Source organism: Elephas maximus, chromosome 2 (assembly GCF_024166365.1).
Source record: "Elephas maximus indicus isolate mEleMax1 chromosome 2, mEleMax1 primary haplotype, whole genome shotgun sequence".
Taxonomy (NCBI): domain Eukaryota; kingdom Metazoa; phylum Chordata; class Mammalia; order Proboscidea; family Elephantidae; genus Elephas; species Elephas maximus.
This window is the reverse complement of record NC_064820.1, coordinates 198,348,657-198,368,754: the sequence shown is the minus strand read 5'-3', so window position 1 is coordinate 198,368,754 and position 20,098 is coordinate 198,348,657. Positions and strand designations below refer to the sequence as shown.

Genomic DNA, 20,098 nt, shown 5'->3' with positions numbered 1-20,098 from the left:
CTCCAGTGTCGTTTCTATCACCGAGGCCATATTTTCCAACTGCTGATCCTTCGTTTCCAACTTTCAAATTCCAATCACCAGTGATTATCAATGCATTTTGATTCATGTTTGATCAATTTCAGACTGCAGAAGTTGGTAAAAATCTCCAATTTTGTCATCTTTTGCATTAGCTGAACACATATCCATTAGAATGACTAAAATTAAAAAGACTGACAATTCCAAGTGTTGGTGAGGATGTGGAGCAACTGGAATTCTCATACATGGATAGTGGGAATGTAAAATGGTACAACCACTTTGGAAAACAGTTTTGCACTTTTTTTATAAAAGTAAACATACATTTATCATACAACCCAGCAGTTCCGCTCCTCCTAGGTATTTACCCAAGAGAAATGAGAACATATGTTTACACAAAGACTCGTAAATAAGTGGTCATAATTTTCATTCATAATAGCCAAAAGTTCAAAATAACTCAAGGGTCCATCAGCAGAAGATTAGATAAATAAATTGTGGTATGTCCATGCAGTGGAATACTATGCAGGAAAAAATAAAAAAGGAATGGACTGCTGATGCTCACAACATGGATAAATTTCAAAAACATGATGTTGAGTGGAAAAAGCCAGACACAAAGCATTATATACTATATGTCTTAGCTACCTAGTGTGGCTATAACACAAATACCACAGGTAGGGTGGCTTTAAAGATAAGAATTTGTCTCAGACTTCAAGAAACTAGAAGTCCAAAGTCAGGGCATGGCTATAGGGGGAGTCCCTTCCTTGTTGGTAGCCCCATAAGGTCCTTAGCATTCTTTGGGCATTCTTTGGCATTTCTTGGTGTTTCTTCCCCCTGTGTGTGCCTTTTCTGCTCAGTGTCTATTCTGCTCTTTTTATAACTCAGAAATGATTAGATTTAGGTCCTACCCTACTCTGGTATGACCTCATTAACACAACAAAAGAAAACCCTTACTTCCAAACAGGGTCATATTTACAGGTATAGACATTAAGATTTCAACACATAACACTATATGGTTCCATTTATTTAATATTCTTAAAAAAAAAAAAAAGCAAAACTATAGTAACAGAAAGCAGATCAGTGGTTGCCTGGGGCTGGGAGTAGAGGGAGGAACCTTTTGGGGGTAATGGAAAAGTCTTCATTGTGGTGGTAGTTTCACAAGTATAGACATTTGTCAAATCACATTGAACTGTACACTTTAAATATGTGCAGTTTACTATATATAAATTATACCTCAAGTGCTTTTTAAGCTGTATTTTAAAAAACAAAGAAAGAAAACATGGTTTGCAGGAGACACCCTTGCTCTGAATCCTTTAAAAGCCAGTCCCAACTCAGACACCTGCAGGGCCAGGCAGGAAAGGGAAATGAGTCAAAGCGCCCTGGTGCCTACATAAAACAGCTGAATCCTTGGGCCCAGTGTAGTTGGATATGCCAGGGTATTTTTTAAATCAGAAGTACAGATTTTAGTGTCAAGGCTGTTATATTAAAATGTTAGTACAAAGTGGGCCCACAGGCCAGGTATGGCTCCCAGGCACCAACCAGCTTGTGGTCTGCCCTGAGCTCAAGCAACGGAACCATGAGCTCACACCACACGGCGGCTTTTCCCAGGTGTGGCTCTAGCATGCTGCTGTTGACCTCCCCTCGCAGGGGGTGATGGGTAGTCTGATGCTGTGGGTGTGGGCTCTGCCCATGAGATGGGGCCCTGAAGTGTCTCTTGGCAAAAACCACCTCTGTGGGACTGTGACGTACACTCTCAACTCTGGTTCTGCATTTCTTGGGGCTCCTACTGCCCCCCAGGGTACCTGACCTAGGCCATAGTCACATTAGCATCTGGGAAGGCAGGAAGCCAATTAGGGCCTCAGGAGAATCCCATTATGCTGAGGACTATGAACCCTGAGGAGCTGGGGGCCTGTGCTCCCCTGGGAGTGGGCATGGCCATCCTGCTTTGCTCATCTCCCTGGGGCACAGCCCACTCTCTGGGGGTCTGATGTACCTTTTGTCCCTGGCCCAGTTTGGGGGCAGCCCCGTGTCCTGTGCTGTGGGGCTGGCTGTCCTGGAGGTCTTGGAGAAGGAGCAGCTCCAGGCTCACGCCGCCCATGTGGGCAGCTTCCTGATGGAGCTCCTCAGGCAGCAGAAAGCCAAGCATCCCATCATTGGGGACGTCAGGTGAGACTCTGGGGGCAGAAGTCACCATCCACTAACAAGAACACCTACCAGGGCCCAGTGGGGTCAGTGTCTCCTTTCCCCTCATAACAGCCTGGGATGGTGGGGATTTTTATTTCCGCTTTATGGGGGGAAACTGAGGCCCTGAGAGGTGCACTTGCCCAAGATGACACTTCAGACGGGGGAGGAGCCAAGATTCAAACTGAGCTCTCTCTGTCCCCCAAACTTCTTGCTGGTGTCCACACGGAGGCCAGTATCCCCATCCCAGTTTCTCCCTAGAACCGTTCACTCCCCTCCGAGGGCTCTCTTCCATGCCACCTGGCTCTCAGCTTCCCCAGGAGGCAGAGGAGTGAGCCCTAGTGGGCTTCCGTACAGGGAGCTTGGCCAAGGCTCTGGCAGAGGATGAGAGCTGGGACTGGGGCTGCCCAGGCCTTAGGAGATGTTACCTTCTGCTCCAGGGGCATCGGGCTCTTCATTGGTGTAGATCTGATCAAAGACGAGGCCACAAGGAAGCCAGCAACGGAAGAGGCTGACTACTTGGTCTCCAGGTATTTTTTCCTTGAAAAAGGTGCTTTCTGGAGCAGGAAATACTTTGCAGAGCCTAGGGCCAACTGGGAAGGGGCCTCCCTCTTGCTGCCTCCTGGATTGACTGGGTGCAGCATCTGGGCTGCCACAGGAGGCGGAAGTGGGGGCAGGGCTGGCCAAGCTGTGCATGAGAGTGGCTCAGTTGGTCTGCACCCAGCTCCTGACAGCAAGGACTTGGAAGTGAAGGCAGAAACCGTTCCGGGCCTCTAGTACGCTGCCGTGCCCTAAGAATGCCAAAGCTAGAGGCACACAGACCCCATCAGCCAGAGTGAGGGCTCCAGAGGCAGCTCTGCAGTCACATCGGTGGGTGGTGGCACAACCAGACTCAGTGCCTTGCCCCAGAGCAGTGGATTGTTGGGTGGGCAGGACTCCGGGTCCTTGTCTGCACTGGGGGTGTCTGGATCTATCCCACCAGCAGCTCTGGTTTCTGTTTCACTTGAACCCCAAAGGCCTCAGGAATCCTGATTTCTTTTTATCACCACTCCCACCTCTGCCCCTTACACCACACATCCACCACACTGAAAACCCTTCTAGTGTGTTTGATGCATGTTCTTATTCCGATTATGAAATGTCCGTCATTTTGTTTTTAATTCACGTGGATGGTTGTAAACCTTTCCTTCTGTGAAGTTTTTGGGACCCATCCTGAACAGCTGTCCGTCTGTGGCCTGTGGGTGCCAGTGTGAGTTGAGAAAGGCACATCTGCCTGCTCACCCTCCATTCTCCCAGGCAGCCTCAGGGATTCTGAACCGCCACCTTTGATGGGAAGGAGGAAGCCAGCAAGGCCTGCTTCTTCCCCTCACAGCTACCCTGGCGGCTGGGTCTCCAGTTCTGGGAGGACACTGGCCCTCAGGGCAGGTGTTTCACCAGCAGGTGCCCTGCAATCAGGTGGCCATGCTGGAATTTGAACCCAGGGCTGTCTGACTCCAAAGTCCAAACCATGCTCTTTCTAGCGTGGTCATTGTCAGTGCTGGGAGAAAGGATCCAGAAGGCAGGCTGAGGATAAGCCCCGCTCCTGACAAGACTTAAATATAACAACAAAAGGAACAGAGAAAATAAAGCATGGCATGGGGGGACAGAATGTAAATACAATCACACAAGAGCCCTTCTCTCGATGGCCAGAATATTTTATACTAGGTTAAGAGTGTAAACATGGAACGTTAATGATTCAGGTACAAATGGTGGGATGCAGGGAAGAGACACAAGATTGGCAGGTTAGTGAAGCCTGATGAGAGTAGATGGGGGCTCATTATACCATCTATTAAGTGTTTATGTGTCTTATGTAAAAAGTAAACCACACTCATGTGAAGAAGCCACATAAGCTACTCAGAAAAATGGACCATACTGCGGGAAAGATGATGCTTCATGCAGTCCGTGCGGCTGCTCATGGCTTGTCTTAGAGATAGATGAGGTGAGGACCCTGCCCTGGGGACTCCCAAAGCGAGTGGGCAGCAGGCAAAGGGCACCCAGGGCAGGGCCACAAAGGATGAACGGGAGTTGCATAGGGGTGGCCGGTGCAGGTGGCCAAGGCCAGGCTAAAAAAGGCCTTGAAACCAGATGATGGATCTGGGTCTTGGCTGGTAGCTGTCAGGGCCCCTGCCGTGTCCTCCTCACAGGCTGAAGGAGAACTACATTTTGCTGAGCACTGATGGCCCTGGGAGGAACATCCTCAAGTTTAAGCCCCCAATGTGCTTCAGCTTGGACGACGCACGCCGCGTGGTGGCGATGCTGGATGCTGTATTGACCGGTGAGCCAGAGCGTGCAAGCCTGGGGGGTGCAGGGGCGGGGGCTCCGGTCCCACAGAACTAGACCTGGGAGCAGAAAAACCCCACCCCTGAGCCAGGGTGCCCTGGACAGTGCAAGGGGCTGAAGTGGAGGGGGCTTGCCTGGCCTGTTCTGTGCATAGAAGAGTTCCCAAGTGCTGGGCAGGCACCAGTGTAAGACACAAGAGCAGCAGGGCCACATGGACTGAAGTTGGGCCTGTTGAGACCCCTGAACCGTGAGCTGTCTGTGCTGAGTATAGGCTATCTGTGCAGAGCTAAGTGAGAAAAAGAACACTGCCATCAAGTTACCTCCGACTCATGGCAGCCCCATATGTCAGAATAGAACCGTGCTCCAAAAGGTTTTCAGTGTCTTAATTTTTCAGATCACCAGACCTTTTCTCCCAGGTGCCTCTGGATAGACTAAACCACTACCCTTTTGGTTAGCAGCCAAGTGTGCTGACCACTTGCACCACCCTGGCACCCCAGAGTTCAGCGAGGGGACCCAAAACAGGCAAAATCCAGTCTCAGGTGAGGATTAGAGCACTGCCAATGAGGGGATCCTCCCCTCCCCCCACCCCACACACGGGGTTACTTCTCGCTGCCCACAGGGGCATCAGCCCAGGACTCTGGAGCTGAGTGACCCATACTAGACTCAACCTGAGGTGAAGGCACTGAGGAGGAACAGGGGAGTTGGAAGCCTGGGGAGAAAGTTGACTGGAGCAGGACTGAGTTAGGCTCTCCTGACCATCTGGTAAGTGGTGGGACATGAGGACCCGATAAGCCTGCAGCCCAATCACTGAGCTGACATCCAAGGGGACACCGAAGGCAACAGGATCTTCAGTCGGGGAAAAAGGGTAGTCAAGTTTGGGCGGCTTTGTGGTCTTTTCTAGACATGGAGAAAGTGCTGAGCAGCTGCGCCACACTGAGGCTACAGCCCCACCCTGCCCTTCAAGTCTCCTGCCCCTGAGGTGAGTAGGGCCAGCAGCCTGCCCTCCAGGACCATAGCTGGACATCTTACCACCCGCAGCAGCTCCTCCACTTCTCAGCAAATGGAACCTTTTTATAAAAATCTTTGTTAGGATTTACATTTTTTCTCCTTCCCACAGGACAGTTTCTTCAACAAGGGAAGGTGGCTTGGGCTGCCCCCAGGCTCTCTCCAACCACCCCCACCAGAAAATCTCAAACACATTTGGTGGCTGAAGCCAGAGGACAGGAGTGGTTAATTTTACCCTCAGCCAACCCCTGCTGGGATGAGGAAACACCAGAACTCTTCCTAAGGCTGGATCCACTTGGAGCCCCAGCCCTGCTGCCTCTTGCAACCAGCTATTATCAGACCTCAACTCCTAGACTTGGGGTGCCCCAACCTAACCAGCCAATGTCTTAACCTAGGAGGACCAGCCACCACTCCCAGGTCCAGCTAGCCCATTACCCTGTTTTTTTTTTTTTTTTTTTGTCTGCAGGTCCACACTCACTGTTGGAAGAGACAGAGAATCCTGTTCCCACTGGTTCAGTTGGGCCCGATACTGCTTCAAACTATGGAGCCATAGCCTGGGGCTATGCAATAGCGGACAGGGTTGGGGGACACTGCACAGCAGCTTCAAACCACCCACCCATTTCATTTCTCTGAAGGGGGCCTGGGGCCTGGTCAGGCACAGGATCACAGGATCTTCCATTAAAGGAAACTCTTAGCCCAAGGATGTGGGTCCATGTGTTTGTGCTTTAGACAGAGAACAGACACTCAGATCAGGAAGAGGCAGTTTGAAAAGAGCAGCCAGGTCCTCCCAAGCTCTACACCCAAAGTGGGGTCCAGCGGCTGGAGGAAGGTGCTGAGGAAGGGGGCCAGGGCTCAGGCTGGGGAAGTGGAGCACTTGGCACCTGCCCACTCTGGGCAATAGGTCTCATACAGCATAGCCCACACTCACCTAGGCGTGGGGGTTTTTTAATTTTTATTTCAAAAGCTTGGATAGCTTCAATATCCAGGTCGTGGCAAAATCAGGACACGTGTAAAATACCTTACAATACATTAGATTCCCAAAAGGTACCAAAAAGTACAGTAAAATTAACACTTCCATTACAGGAAATGTATGACACAAATAATATAAAATTAAAAGGTGAAAAAAGGTGACACTGGTTTTCTAAGATACAGTTTACTCTTTAACACCAGGGTCCATAGGCCCAGGCTGCAGAGCGACAGCTGGGCACAGACCCTCCAATCTGGTTCTGGGGAACCTGGTAATAAAATAGGCCCATGATGCTGTTCGGCCTCTGATACACCACACGCTGCCTAACACAACTAGAGCTCTGGAAATAGTAAACGGGAGAGTGATTTCCAGGGGGAAATTTTTAAATAAGATGCACATGGGACAGGCCATAGAAAGTTTGCCAAGTTAAATTTGGTACATAATTGTGTTCAATGAAATCCAAACGGAGCAGTGCAGTCAGCCGCCGGTCGCATGTGCCGCAGCCTCAGTACGGCTTGTAGTTATTCTGGTGGCCACCACGTCTCTGGCTCTTCCCGTAATTTGTACTACCCTGACCTGGGGACAAGAACAGCAGTACAGCAGTGAGCAACCACTCCTTACTGGCACTATTCACCCTGTGCCAGGCGCTTGATTCACATCCTCTCCAGAGCCTCAACAACCATGTAAGTTGGGGAGTACCTTCCCCACTTTGCAGATTAAGAACTGAGGCCCAGAAGCCAAAGTTCAACTTCAGGTTGCTCCATGGCAGAACCAGGCCAGTCTGACTCCAATGCCCCTGCTGCCAGTGGCCCCTGTGCTGTCTGTCCTGCCTCCCCTGTGCGGCGAGTGGATGGGGCCTCCCTCTCTCCTACTTACTGTAGTCGTAGCCGGGGCCGTAGCCGTAATAGCCATAGGGCGAGTAGTCGTAGCCGCCATAGCCGGGCCCGTAGCCCTGCTGGTAGCCGTAGCCCTGGTTCCAGTAGTTGCCGTAGCCCTGATTCCAACTCTGACTCTGACCTGTGGGGGGAGCAGGGCACAGGGGCCCATGGACCGTTTAGCACACGCAGGAGCTAGGATAGAGGAAATCCTGCCCTTTGGGTGGCGGGGTAACTATGGCAACTCAGAGGCAGAAGCCAAGGGGCTGCTGTGCTGGTATAGAGGGCCCTGCACCTAGCCTGCACCTGAGACCCAGAGGGCTAGAAAGCCAGACGCTAACTTCATTCACTTCACTCTCTCCCATCATCCCCACCCTCCCTGGCAGCTTGGCCTAAAAACTGACTGATAGAGTTCAGGCTTTGGAGTCAGAAGGGCCTAGGCTGGAAGGAGGTGAAGCGCCTGGCACAGCCCTACCCCTACCCTTCCGCCTGCCCATCCACTGGTGTACTAAGACTCAGGACAGCCACAGAGCCAAGCACACCCCATAGCCCGTGCTGCCTACTCCCACCTCAGTGACAGGATGCAACTGCATTCTGCCCTGGGGCCCCAGGCTGAAGATGAGCCTCTTCCATCTCAAGCTGCGGCGGCAGCTGCCGTGCAAAGCCGTGTGCTCCAGAAATCTGCCCCACGCCCACCTCACACTCCTGCCTACCACCCCTGCTGCACACAGAGCACCAGAGACGAGAGCGAGCCCAAGACAGGCACGAGGCTCCAGCCAGCCAGGCAGGGCCACAGCACCCATCTTCATCTAGGTCCCACTCACCTCCGCTTCCACCACCGCCACCACTGCCTCGGTTCCCTCGGTTGCGGTTCCCGCGGCCCCCAGAGCCATACTGCTGCTGCTGGTAGACTTCCTTGGGCTGGGCCACCTTGATTTCACACTAAAAGCCAAGAGGGCAGAGGATCAGGCCAGTGGGACAAGCTTGGGGCAGGGCTGGTGCAAAGACATTCACTGACAAATGTTCACATGGTGGAGCTGGCCCATCTGCTCAGAAACATAGTATTCTGGGGGTGGAAAGCCACATCTAGGCTGAAAGCTCTTGGAACGACACCTAGACAAACCAAGACTGACACAAGGACCTTTTTAGCTCGACTTTCACAAAGAAAGCTCTGGGGATGAGGAAGACAAAACCACAAACCTGGGTGATCTCGGCCCTGGGGCAGCTCCATAACCACCAAGGAGGAAAAGGGGGGCAAAGCAGCCAATTCTAGCCTAGTGCAGCAAAACGCCAGACCAGATGGTGGGGAGGCTGGAGCCTGGGCACCACCTTGGACCTACTGGGGACTGGGAGATCAGGAAAGGCTTCCCAGATAAAAGACGGCTGGGGCTGGATGGACCTTTGAGGATACAGAGAAAAAAGTGAGGCATTCTACTCAAACGTCAAATTAAGGGGATCCTGTCTTTCATTTCACAGATGGGAAAGCCAGGCCCTCAGGGGTCTAGGCCGCATGAGGTTACAGCTACCTCCACCCAACCCTTTCTCCCTCCACGCTCCAACCCACTGGCCTATTGTCAGGAGGGGCTGGATGCTTAGGTTCTCTGTATCCTAGAGTCAATTTCATTTTTGGTCAAAAAACCTGCTCACTGGGGGTGAGGGAGCCCTGGTGGAGCAATGGTTAAGAGCTCAGCTGCTAACCAAAAGGTTGGCAGTTCGAATCCACCAGCTACTCCTTGAAAACCCTATGGGGCAATTCTACTGTCCTATAGAGAGCTCCTTGGAAACTCTATGTGGCAGTTCTACCCTGGCCTATAGGGTCACTATGAATCAGAATTGACTTGACGTCACTGGGTTTGGTTTTGGTTTGGGGGTGGTGTAAGGTAGAGTGGCGGCCCTTCAAAATGCTACTTAGTTAAGTGTATAAAATAAGTCTCCTGACACACCCCCTGCCCCCATTAAAAGCCGTAAAAACCACTTTACACAGTATCCTCATACAAGCATACTCTTCCTAAAAAAGTGACAGGTCACCTCTACAAGTGATACACTCTACGGTATCCTAGTCTACTGAATTAGAAATGCCGAATACAATGAAGTAAACACATTTATTTCAAGACCCACCCCCAGCAGTCTCACTAGCACTGCCCTAGGCTCTTTCTCCCACTGTTTCACACTACAGTAGGCTAAAAAAAAAAAAAAATAGCCAGAGATGGCATTGTGGGGGGGGGGTGCGTAATTAACTAAGAATGCCCCACCCAGCAGCCCCTAAAGTGAATCCAACCTTCACAAACTCCCAGCAACGACAGCAGCTTCCAAGAGCCCCACCCTACCTGTCCCACCTTATCTGGCTGCCACTCCTGCTCAGACACAGAACTCACCACACCCAGGCCGCACCCTCAGCTCCCAACTGCCTCCTCGGCTGCCTGGTGGAACACTTGAAGCCTGGATGGCCCAGAGTTCAGTGGGAAGAACTCCACCTCTCACTGCACAGGATCCACTTATTTGAAGGCAAAACTGGCTCTGGATTTCAACTAGCCAGGTCCCTGGGAGCTCTTTGGGAAGGGCCTTTGCCTGGGGTGGGGGGTGACTAAAGTAATACCCACAGCAAATGAAGTGGAGCCAAGATTTGGTTTAAGAAAGGAGATAGAAGCAAAGCTCTGCAGCAGAGCAGGCTTCACCACAGAGAAAAATAGTGAGCGGCATAAATTCCATACCATCTCAAGACCTCAACTCCAGATTCACATACTTTAGACTCAAGATCCAGAACACCCCCACCTTATTTTCATACGGGAAAGGATACCCCCAGCTTGCTCTTCCCACAGACACCATGCCAACTCTCCTGCATCCCTCACAACCAGTTAACTGCCAGCTCTACCGTGTAAGAGCTACTTGAAGGCCGGTACCTCATCCAATATATTCAACCTGCCCCAGCCAGGGCAGCAGACGCTGCAGACAAACAGTAAGGGCCAAACACTCTTGAGAGCTCTTGCAGGTAGCCCACCTGGGTCTACAAAGCCCACACATGCGAAGGGCCAGTTCTCTAGCAGCAGGAGGCCAAGCATACAGACATATGGACACACTACCTTACTTCCACTGACAGTGTGGAACTTTTTCTCCAGAACCTTCTTCACAGGTTCCTCTTCTTTATAGGTGATAAAAACAAAGCCTCGTCTTTTGTTTGATTTTGGATCCATGGGAAGTTCGATGGCCTCAATCTGTAAACACAGGCAAAGCTCAGGGTGTGTGCCTCCCCTGGCCCAGAGCCTAGAGGACACAAGGAAAAAAGGCACTGGCCAGGCAAGGCTGCCAAGGACCAAGAGCAAAGCAGCCTCAGGGCAGTTAGCAGGTGACTCCTGGGAACACACTCACCTCTCCAAACTCTCCGAAGTACTCCCTGATTTTTTCTTCAGTGGCTTCGGGATTCAGACCCCCAACAAAAATTTTCTTCACTGGGTCCTTCTTCATGGCCATGGCCTTTTTGGGGTCAATGACACGGCCATCCAGCCTATGCTCCTTCTGGTCTAACACCTGTTCCAAAAAAAGGTGACTAGGTCTAACTTAGCTGCATGACCCTAGGCAATGCCCTTCTCTGAGCCACAAAACTCCCAAGCAGGTACACAATATGTGCTTCAACTCCTCCAAACTCTACCCCAGCCTGACTTCCCAACCCAATTTTCTTCAAAATCTGAAGCACCCTAATACCTATGAATCAGTCCCACCCTTGACTTTCTTCCTGTTCAGGCGGTCCCAGTGGAAGGCATGACTCCTCCAGAAATAAAGCAGCAGTGATTAAGAGTACAGGCTGGAGCTGGGCTATGGATCCTCCTGCCACCACTTACTAGTTGTGTGATTGCTTCATAAAATTCTGAGCCTTTATTTTTTCAACTGTAAGACGGTGCTAAAAATACCTACCTCATAGCAACTATAGATTCTTCTCTAATCTTTACTGAAGATAAGCACACAGAAAAATAATCTAATTAACCTCATCTTCCTTGACCACTCCAGCCCACACTCTTCTCTTCCCATTTTATCTGTACTTTTGCTTCTTCAAGAACACAACCTCTAACTGCTCTGCTTTTCCCAAAGCACTCAGCCACATGCAGAGCACAAAAACTAATCAGTCTAGAATGAACAATGTTCTCAACTCAAACCCTATGTATTAAGATTGCTGACACAAAGTCCCCAGCTTACCTTCTCCACACTAGTTGCATCCTTGAAGAGGATAAACCCAAACCCTCTTGACCGTCCAGTGTTGGGATCCATTTTTATCGTACAGTCAACGACCTCTCCAAATTTGGTAAAATAGTCTTTTAAGTCCTTTTTGCTGGTATCCCAGCTCAGGCCACCAACAAACATTTTTCTGTAACAGTAGGGTGAGGACAAGTAAGTCTTACAAGAACAGCATGATTTCAGAAAGAACTGACCCTCCCAAAACCGAAAGAACTACAAGTAAGGCCACCATCACAAAGGCCTACACAACCCTTGAAAACTGTTAGGATTTTACTCTCAAAGATGTACATCTCCACTACCCCCAAGTGACCCTAGACCCTTACAATGCTTAATACGGCATACCCCCAGGTCTCTCACCCAACGAGGAAAGGAAGAACAACCTCGCCAAGGGTACAGACCCTGACCACTCATAACTGGAATTTAATACGCCTAAAATCCGCTTTTCAGAGGTCTATCGTGACCCCTGTTTTTTAGCTCCTCCCGGAATCTCGCTCGAGGAACTGGAGGCTTCCGGGAGCCGAGACCACGTTGAGCCCGACTCCGCCCCCGACGGCGGGAGGCGGGAGGAAGGCCTAGGCCGGGGCGCGCGCCAACACCGCCCACGCAGCTCGAGCCCAGACCCGGCTTGGCCCCGGGTGCGAGCGCGGTCCCTCCTCTCGGCGGTCCGCCCCGCACGGCGCGAGCGGCCCTGGGGCGGCGCCAAAGTCGACCCAACAAACTCCGGCAAACTCCGGCGCGAGCGGCGGCGCGGCGAGCCCGGAGGGGAGGCCCGCGGCGAGCCCGGAGGCCAGACCCGCGCGGCCGCCACCAGGCCGGGCCGCCGCCGCCCCTCCCCCCGCCGCGTGGCGCCAACAAAAGGAGGCCCGGAACAAAGGCGGCGCCCCGGCCGCCCGCGGCACCTACCCCGCGTCCTCTTCGTTCTTGCTGGCGTTGATCTGGTCTCCCTCGGCGCTGTTCTGAGTCCCCGCCGGGGGGGCCGCGGTCCCGCTTCCGGCCCCTGTCGCGGCCCCGCTGCCGGTACCGGCCGGCGACTCGCCTTCGGGGGCGGCCTCGTGTCCGTTTTCGGTGGCGCCTGTCGTCTCCATGGGTTGCTCCTCACCCACTTCCGACATGCCTAGGCCGGTGCGCGGCGGCTCCTGCAACGAAAGGCCCCAAGCGGCGACCCGCGTCAGCTGGCCCGGCGCCCGCCCCGACCTCCCGAGCGCCCACCCGCCTGCCCGCCGGCTCACGGGCCGGGCCGCTTACCTCGCCGCCGATGACGCTGCGGGGCCCGCTCGTTCCCACTTGTCGGGGAAGGCGCCGCGGGCTCGGCCCCGCTCACGCTCGCGCTGCCGGGGTTGACCCGACCCCCTTCCCGCTGCCGCGACTGCCGCCGGGCAGAACCACCGACTCAAAGCCCTCTTCGGCCCGCGCGGTTCCGCCGCCTGACAATGCCGACTCGTGGCGCTCTTTATAATGCCGAAGCTGGGGCCACCTCGCAACAAGACGCGTCTTCATTGGATGCGGTCTCCCGTCACTCAGCTTTAGGCTGGCATATCATTGGCTGCGACGGCGCGCGCGCTCTAGATCCGGGCGGGCTTTGTCCTCATCTTAGAACCCGCGCGAGTTTGGGGCCTTGATGAGGGTTCTGGAGGCCGGGCGGGATGGTGGCGTGTTCCGGCTGCACGGCAGCCGGAGCCCAGCTTCGGAGAAGCCCAGAACGAACCCTGACTCCCTGAGGCCGTAGCCGCTAGCTCCCGTTACCCCCATCCCAGCACTGGCGGCCTCAACCGCCTCACTTCTCAAAAGGGGAACGGCGCGAGGAAGTCTCGCAGTCCAAGGTCGCCCGACTGGAAGAGGCAGAAGCCGGGCGCCGGAGTCTGAGCTTCCGGGATTGGGCGCATGGGTTCTCAGACCGCGCTCCTCTTTGCCCTTGGAGCCCCTCGTAGCCCCCCGCTCCCTGCCTTTTTGCTGCTTCCCCTTCCTACAGTGATGGGGCGGGGGGGAGGGGCATCTTGCCAATGGCGGGGGAAGAGCCATGGATCACGGTGTTCCCCAATCCTCGGTGCGCACCATATCGGTGATTAGCATCATAGTTATAGTTTTGTTTACCTAAATCTTTCCTTTAGATTAGTTCATTTTTGCTAAAATTTATTTTTAACAAAGCATAACCACGCCTGTGAAATCATGAGTTGCGGGGGACAGTGGTTGATTATCTTTTTTTAATACACGGAGATACAAAATCGCTTTATATCATCTACCAGGCTTCAAAGGCTTGCGTTACCCCATGATTGCTTTTAATCATTTGGGTTTGGGGCCCCAAAAGGCCCAGGATTACATCCTCAGAAGCTTGGATTCACCAAGTAGCAACAGAACACAAGTAGCTGATATTTCCAGCTAGATTCCTGCAGCCAGGCCCTGTGCAACAGGCTGAGCATTCTGTTCTCTCATTTGGTCTCCTAACAACCCTATGGTGGTGGTACCATCACAGTCACCAATTTATAAATAAGAAAATGGAAGGCAACAGCATGGCCAAGGCCACACAGCCAACCCTGCCCTAATCCAGTTAGCTGGACAATGGAATTACTGTGAGAATGAAAACTGACAATCACATTAATTAAAAATAAAAAAAAAATCTAGACTTCAGACTTTCTACAAAAATCTGAAGATTTGGCCACACTGGGCTGTTTTCCTCCAAGGCAGCAATCAAGAGCTACCCCCAGGTGAGCCAGTGCCCTGTGGTTCACCCCAGGGACTACCTTACCTCTTCACTCTTTCAGGCTAGATTCCTTGACTGAAATTCACATATCTCCATAAAACCTTAGTCATGTCACTGCCAGGAAATCTGGCAGTGAGGCTTGTGGGGAAGTCCCCAACCAACTCCCCAGCCCAACTCCACCTACTGCCCTGCCCACTCACAGAAATAAGGGCCAGTGATGTGGCCAACAAAAGATGGGTGAAGCTGCCCAAGCAATCAAAGTGATGCAGGCGATTGAGTTCAAAGTCAAATAGTGTAAATGCAGCCCCAGGACATAACTACTGAGGGCCTAGTTTCACTTAGTTTCCTGCACTCATCCACATGGATTCCTTTAGCAGAACTCAGAAATGCTTTCAATGACAGGTCAGGTTTGATCATAACAGGATTTGGACAGTGCTTCACAGTTTGCAAAATGCTTTTACCAACATTGCTTCATTGGAGCTTCAAAATAGCTTTGGGCAGTGTGATGGTTAATGTTTTGTGTCAACTTGGCTGGGCTGTGATTCTCAGTGTTTGTATGTGATTACCCCCATGATGGGATCTGCTGTTTCTTTGGGCATGTGGCCTGCATCCGAATTTAAGTGGACGTTCTGGCTTTTGGCTGCTCTGGATCCTGCAGCTGCCTTCTGTTTGTCTGACCTCCCAGTCTTGAGACCTGAGCTAACAGCTTATCTGCTGATCTTGGGATTCCTGAATCTTCACAGCTTATGAGCAATAGCCCTGCCCTCCTACCTACCAATCTTGAGTTCGCCAGACTCTGTGGCCACGTGAATCAGGAAAAGCCTCTGTCTTGATCCACAAACTTGGGACATTCCAGCCTCTACAATTGAGTGAGCCATTTCCATGATATAAGATCTGTCTATACAGGTATTTATACATTTTACTGGTTTTGCTTTTCTAGAGAACCCAGCCTAAGACAGGCAGTTATCCATACTTTATACCCAAGAACACTGAAATTGCATGGCTAAAAAGTGTGGCTGAAAAGCCATCACTTCCAATTGGATTGGAGATTGTTTCCAGAGCTCCTGGCTGCTGTGGGCCACAGTGTTTCTGAGCTTTGATTCCTTGGTCTAATTTAGAAGATCTCATATCTGATTAAATTTTTGTGAAGCTAGAATGAGACAATGGCTTAGAAAACATGTGGTAAATTATAAAGAACTGTGAACAGGCAGGGATCAACCTCAGCACAGAATGCTTTATACTGCACCCAAGGGTGTTTTGGACCAAGGCAGGACACCAGGCTGTTTGGAGGAAGTAGGGAGTCCCTCTGACACAAGGATCTCCCCTCTTGTTATTGGATCTTGGTTACAGACCTTAAGTAAAGAATACCTTCCATGGCAATGAGGTTCTCAAGTCATCCAGGGGCTTAATTACCCCCTAGAAACCCATTACACGGCCTAGTGTACAGAACCTGGACTCTGGGGATTCAAACTGTATAGAAATACATATGTAGAGTGTGTACAATCTTAGATCTGGAATACAGAGGACAGGCACAATGCATTTGGACAGGTTTTTATTTATTTTTAATTGTACAAACCTATTTTTCTCATGTTGTCCTTTTTTTTTTTTTTTTTTTTTAGCTGAGCCTGCAAGGTGGCAATTGTGTGAGTTAACTGCAGGTATGCTGTGACTCTGCTGAGGCCAATTCCCACTCTGGCCACTTCCCACACTTGCCCAAATGGGCTCCAGCTCCCCTGCTCCAGGGCCAACTCTGGCTACAGCCAGAGGACTCTTTCTAAAACACAAGTCTGGTTCTGTCACTTGTTGTTAGGTGCCATTGGGTCAGTTCTAGCTATTGCGGCCCTATGTACAACACAACGAAACACTGCCCAGTCCTTTGCCATCCTTACAATCATTGTTATGCTTGAGCCCATTGTTGCAGCCACTGTGTCAGTCCATCTTGTGGAGGGTCTTCCTTTTTTTCACTGACTCTCTACCAAGGATGATGTCGTTCTCCAGGTACTGGTCCCTCCTGATAACATGTCCAAAGTACGTGAGACATAGTCTCACCATCATTGCTTCTAAGGAGCATCCTGGCTGTACTTCCTCCAAGACAGATTTGTTCATTCTTCTGGCAGTCCATGGTATATTCAACATTTTTCTTTAACATCATAATTAAAAGGAATCAATTCTTCAGTCTTCCTTATTCATTGCCCAGTTTCACATGGATATGAGGCAATTAAAAATACTTTAGTCCTCGAAGTTACATCTTTGCTTTTTAACACTTTAAAGGGGTCTTTTGCAGTATATTTGCCCAATGCGATACGTCATTTGATTTCTTGACAGTTTCTTCCATGGGCCTTCATTGTGGATCCAATTAAAATGAAATCCTTCACAACTTCGATATTTTCTCCATTTATCATGAGGTTGCTTATTTGTCCAGTTGTGATGATTTCTGCTTTCTTTATGTTGAGGTGCAATCCATACAGAAGGCTGTACTCTCAATAAGTGCTTCAAGTCCTCTTCACTTTCAGCAAGTAAGGTTGTAGTCATCTTCATATCAAAGACTGTAAATGAGTCTTCCTCCAGTCCAGATGTCACATTCTTCTTCATATAGTTCAGCTTCTCAGAGTATCTACTCAGCATACAGATTGAGTAAGTATGGTGAAAGCATACAGCCCTGATGCAAACTTTCCTGACTTTAAACCATGCAGTATCACCTTGTGCTGTTTGAACTACTGCGTCTTGGTCTAAATACAGGTTCCTCGTGAGCACAATTAAGTGTTCTGGAATTCCCATTCTTCACAGTGTTATCCATAATTTGTTATGAACCATATGGTCAAATGCTTTTGCATGACAAATAAAACACAGGTAAACATCTTTCTGGTAGTCTCTGCTTTCAGCCAGGATCCATGTGACATCAGCAATGATATCCCTCATACCATGTCCTATTCTGAATCCGGCTTGAACTTCTGGCAGTTCTCTGTCAGTGTACTGCTGCAACTGCTTTTAAATGATCTTCAGTACCATTTTACTTGTGTGTGATATTAATGATGTTGTTCGATAATTTCCACATTCTGTTTAATCACCTTTCTTTGGAATGCGCACAAATATGGATTTGTTCCAGTTGGTTGGCCAGGAAGCTGTCTTCCAAATTTCTTAACATAGACTAGTGAACACCTCCAATGCTGCATGTTTGTTGAAACATTGTTATTCCATTGAGTCCTGGAGCCTTATTTTTCATCATTCCCTTCAGTGAAGCTTGGACTTCTTCCTTCAGTACCATTGGTTCTTGATCATTCACTACCTTCTGAAATGGCTAAATGTCGACCAGTTCTTTTTGGTAAAGTGACTCCGTGTATTCCTCCCATCTTCTTTTGATGCTTCCTGTGTTGTTCAAAAATTTCCCCGTAGAATCCTTCAGTATTGCAACTTGAGGCTTGAATTTTTCTTCAGTTCTTTCAGCTTGAGAAATGACGAGCATGTTCTTCCCTTTTGGCTTTATAACTCCAGATCTTTGCACATGTCATTATAATACTTTACTTTGTCTTCTCAAGCACCGTTTGAAATCTTCTGTTCAGCTCTTTTAGTTCGTCGTTTAGGAACTCAACATTCAAGAGCAAACTTCAGAGCCTCTTATGACATCCATTTTGGTCTTTCTCTCCTGTCTTTTTAATGATCTCATGCTTTCTTCGTGTGTGATGTCCTTGATGTCGTTCTACAACTCATCTGGTCTTTGTTCATTAGTGTTCAATACATCAAATCTCTTGAGATGGTCTCTAAATTCAGGTGGGATATACTTGTCTTGGTTATCTAGTGCTGCTATAACAGAAATCCCACAAGTGGATGGCTTTAACAAACAGGAGTTTATTCTCTCACAGTCTAGGAGGGTAGAAGTCCAAATTCAGGGCGTCACCTCTAGGGGAAGGCTTTCTCTCTCTGTTGGCTCTGGAGGAAGGTCCTTGTCATCAATCTTCCCCTGGACTAGGAGCTTCTCAGTGCAGGGACCCTGGGTCCGAAGGACATGCTCTACTCCTGGTGCTTCTTTCTTGGTGGTATGAGGTCCCCATGTCTCTCTGCCCACTTCTCTCTTTTATGTCTCAAAAGAGTTTGGCTCAAGACACTATCCAATCTTGTAGATTGAGTCCTGCTTCATTAATATGACTGCTACTAATCCCGTCTCATCAACACCATAGAGACAGGATTTACAGCACAGGAAAATCACAACAGATGCAAAAATGGTAGACAATCACACAATACTGTGAATCATGGCCTAACCAAATTGATACACAAATTTTGGGGGGACATGATTCAATCCATGACAACACTCAAGGGTGTAATTTCGAATCCACCAGGTGCTCCTTGGAAACCCTATGAGGCAGCTCTTCTCTGTCCTATAGGGTCGCTATGAGACGGAATCGGCTCGACCACAATGGGTTTGGTTTTTTTCTTTTTTTTGAGCTTGCTCTAATTTTCATCAGCTTCAGCTTGAACTTTCATCTGAGCAATGAATCGTGTTCGGAAGTTGGCCACCGGCCTTGTTCTGACTGATGGTATCAAGCTTCTTCATCATCTCTTTCCACAGATGTAGTTGATTTGATTCTTGTGTATTCTATGTGGTGAGGTCCACATGTATAGTTGCCATTTAGGTTGTTGAAAAGGGTATTTGCAATGAAGAAGTTGTTGGTCTTGCAAAATTCTGTCATGCGGTCTCTGGCATCGTTTGCCATATTTTCCAACTACCAGCGCTTCTTGAGAGCCCTGGTGACGCCATGGTTAAGTGTTTGGCTGCTAACCAAAAGGTCAGCAGTCCAAATCCACCAGCCGCTCCTTGGAAACCCTATGGGGCAGTTCTATTCTGTTCTATAGGGTCGCTATGAGTTGGGATTGACTTGAGAACAATGGGTTTAATCCTTTGTTTCCAACTTTCACATTCCAATCACCAGTAATTATCAATGCATCTTGATTGCATGTTTGATCAATTTCAGACTACAGAAGTTGGTAAAAATCTTCAGTTTCGTCATCTTTGTTATTAGTGGTTGGTGCGTAAATTTAAAAAATAGTCATGTTGATTGGTCTTCCTTCTAGGCATGTGGCTGTTATCCTATTACTGGCAACATCGCACTTCAGAATAGACCTTGAAATGTTCTTTTTGACAATGAATGCAACGTCATTCCTCTTCAATTTGTCATTCCCAGCATAGTAGACCATGTGATTGTCTGATTCAGAATGGCCAATATCAGTCTATTTCAGCTCACTAATGCCTATAATATCAATGTTTACACATTTCATTTTCGATGACTTCCAGTTTTCCTAGATTCATACTTTGTACATTCCACATTCCAATTATTAACGGATGTTTACAGCTGTTTCTTCTTATTTTGAGTTGTGCTATATCAGCAAATGAAGGTCCCGAAAGTTTTACTCTATCCACGTCACTAAGGTCGACTCTACTTTGACAACCCTTCCCCTGTTGTCTTTTGAGTGCGTTCCAACTTGAGGGACTCATCTTCCAGCACTATACCAGGCAGCGTTCCACTGCTGTTTATAAGGTTTTAACTGGCCTGTGTTTCAGAGTAGACCACGAGGTCCTTCTTCCTAGTCTGTTTTAGTCTGGAAGCTCTGCGGAAACCTGTTTTCCATGGGTGACCCTGCTGGTATTTGAAATACCAGTGGTATAGCTTCCAGCATCCCAGCAACATGCAAGCCACCACAATACGACAAACTGACAGATGCGTGGGGTCACTACTCTGTGTGAAAACCTCGTCTGGCTTCCCACTGCTTTAAGAATTAAGTTCTAACTTGAATATGAGTGACACAGACACCTGGGATCACAGAAAT

General features: G+C 49.6%; 2 protein-coding genes across 9 annotated transcripts in view; one reads left to right on the top strand and one right to left on the bottom strand.

The window, feature by feature from the left end:
• PHYKPL (5-phosphohydroxy-L-lysine phospho-lyase) overlaps positions 1 to 6,705 on the top strand; it is a 45,692-nt gene extending 38,987 nt beyond the window's left edge. For 5 of the 7 annotated variants that reach the window (XM_049874464.1, XM_049874462.1, XM_049874466.1 and 2 more), the window contains 2 exons: positions 2,021 to 2,175; positions 2,631 to 4,463. In XM_049874464.1, the coding sequence (XP_049730421.1) occupies positions 2,021 to 2,175; positions 2,631 to 2,967 (492 nt within the window). In that variant the 3' untranslated portion in view covers positions 2,968 to 4,463. Of the gene's footprint in view, positions 1 to 2,020; positions 2,176 to 2,630; positions 4,502 to 5,407; positions 5,486 to 5,623 lie in introns of those variants that run through there. The other 2 variants (XM_049874461.1, XM_049874460.1) reach the window with 2 other exon arrangements.
• HNRNPAB (heterogeneous nuclear ribonucleoprotein A/B) lies at positions 6,451 to 13,031 on the bottom strand. Of its 2 annotated transcripts, XM_049874482.1 has the most exons (8): positions 12,826 to 13,031; positions 12,484 to 12,716; positions 11,542 to 11,710; positions 10,720 to 10,878; positions 10,434 to 10,565; positions 8,178 to 8,295; positions 7,355 to 7,495; positions 6,451 to 7,054 (listed from the first exon to the last, which is right to left on the bottom strand). In XM_049874482.1, the coding sequence occupies exons 2-8, from the start codon at positions 12,690 to 12,692 to the stop codon at positions 6,984 to 6,986; spliced, it is 999 nt and encodes a 332-aa protein (XP_049730439.1). In that variant the 5' UTR covers positions 12,693 to 12,716; positions 12,826 to 13,031; the 3' UTR covers positions 6,451 to 6,983. The 2 variants fall into 2 exon arrangements, with proteins under 2 accessions (XP_049730439.1, XP_049730440.1); XM_049874483.1 differs by lacking the exon at positions 7,355 to 7,495.
• Between the last annotated feature and the right edge of the window lie 7,067 nt (positions 13,032 to 20,098).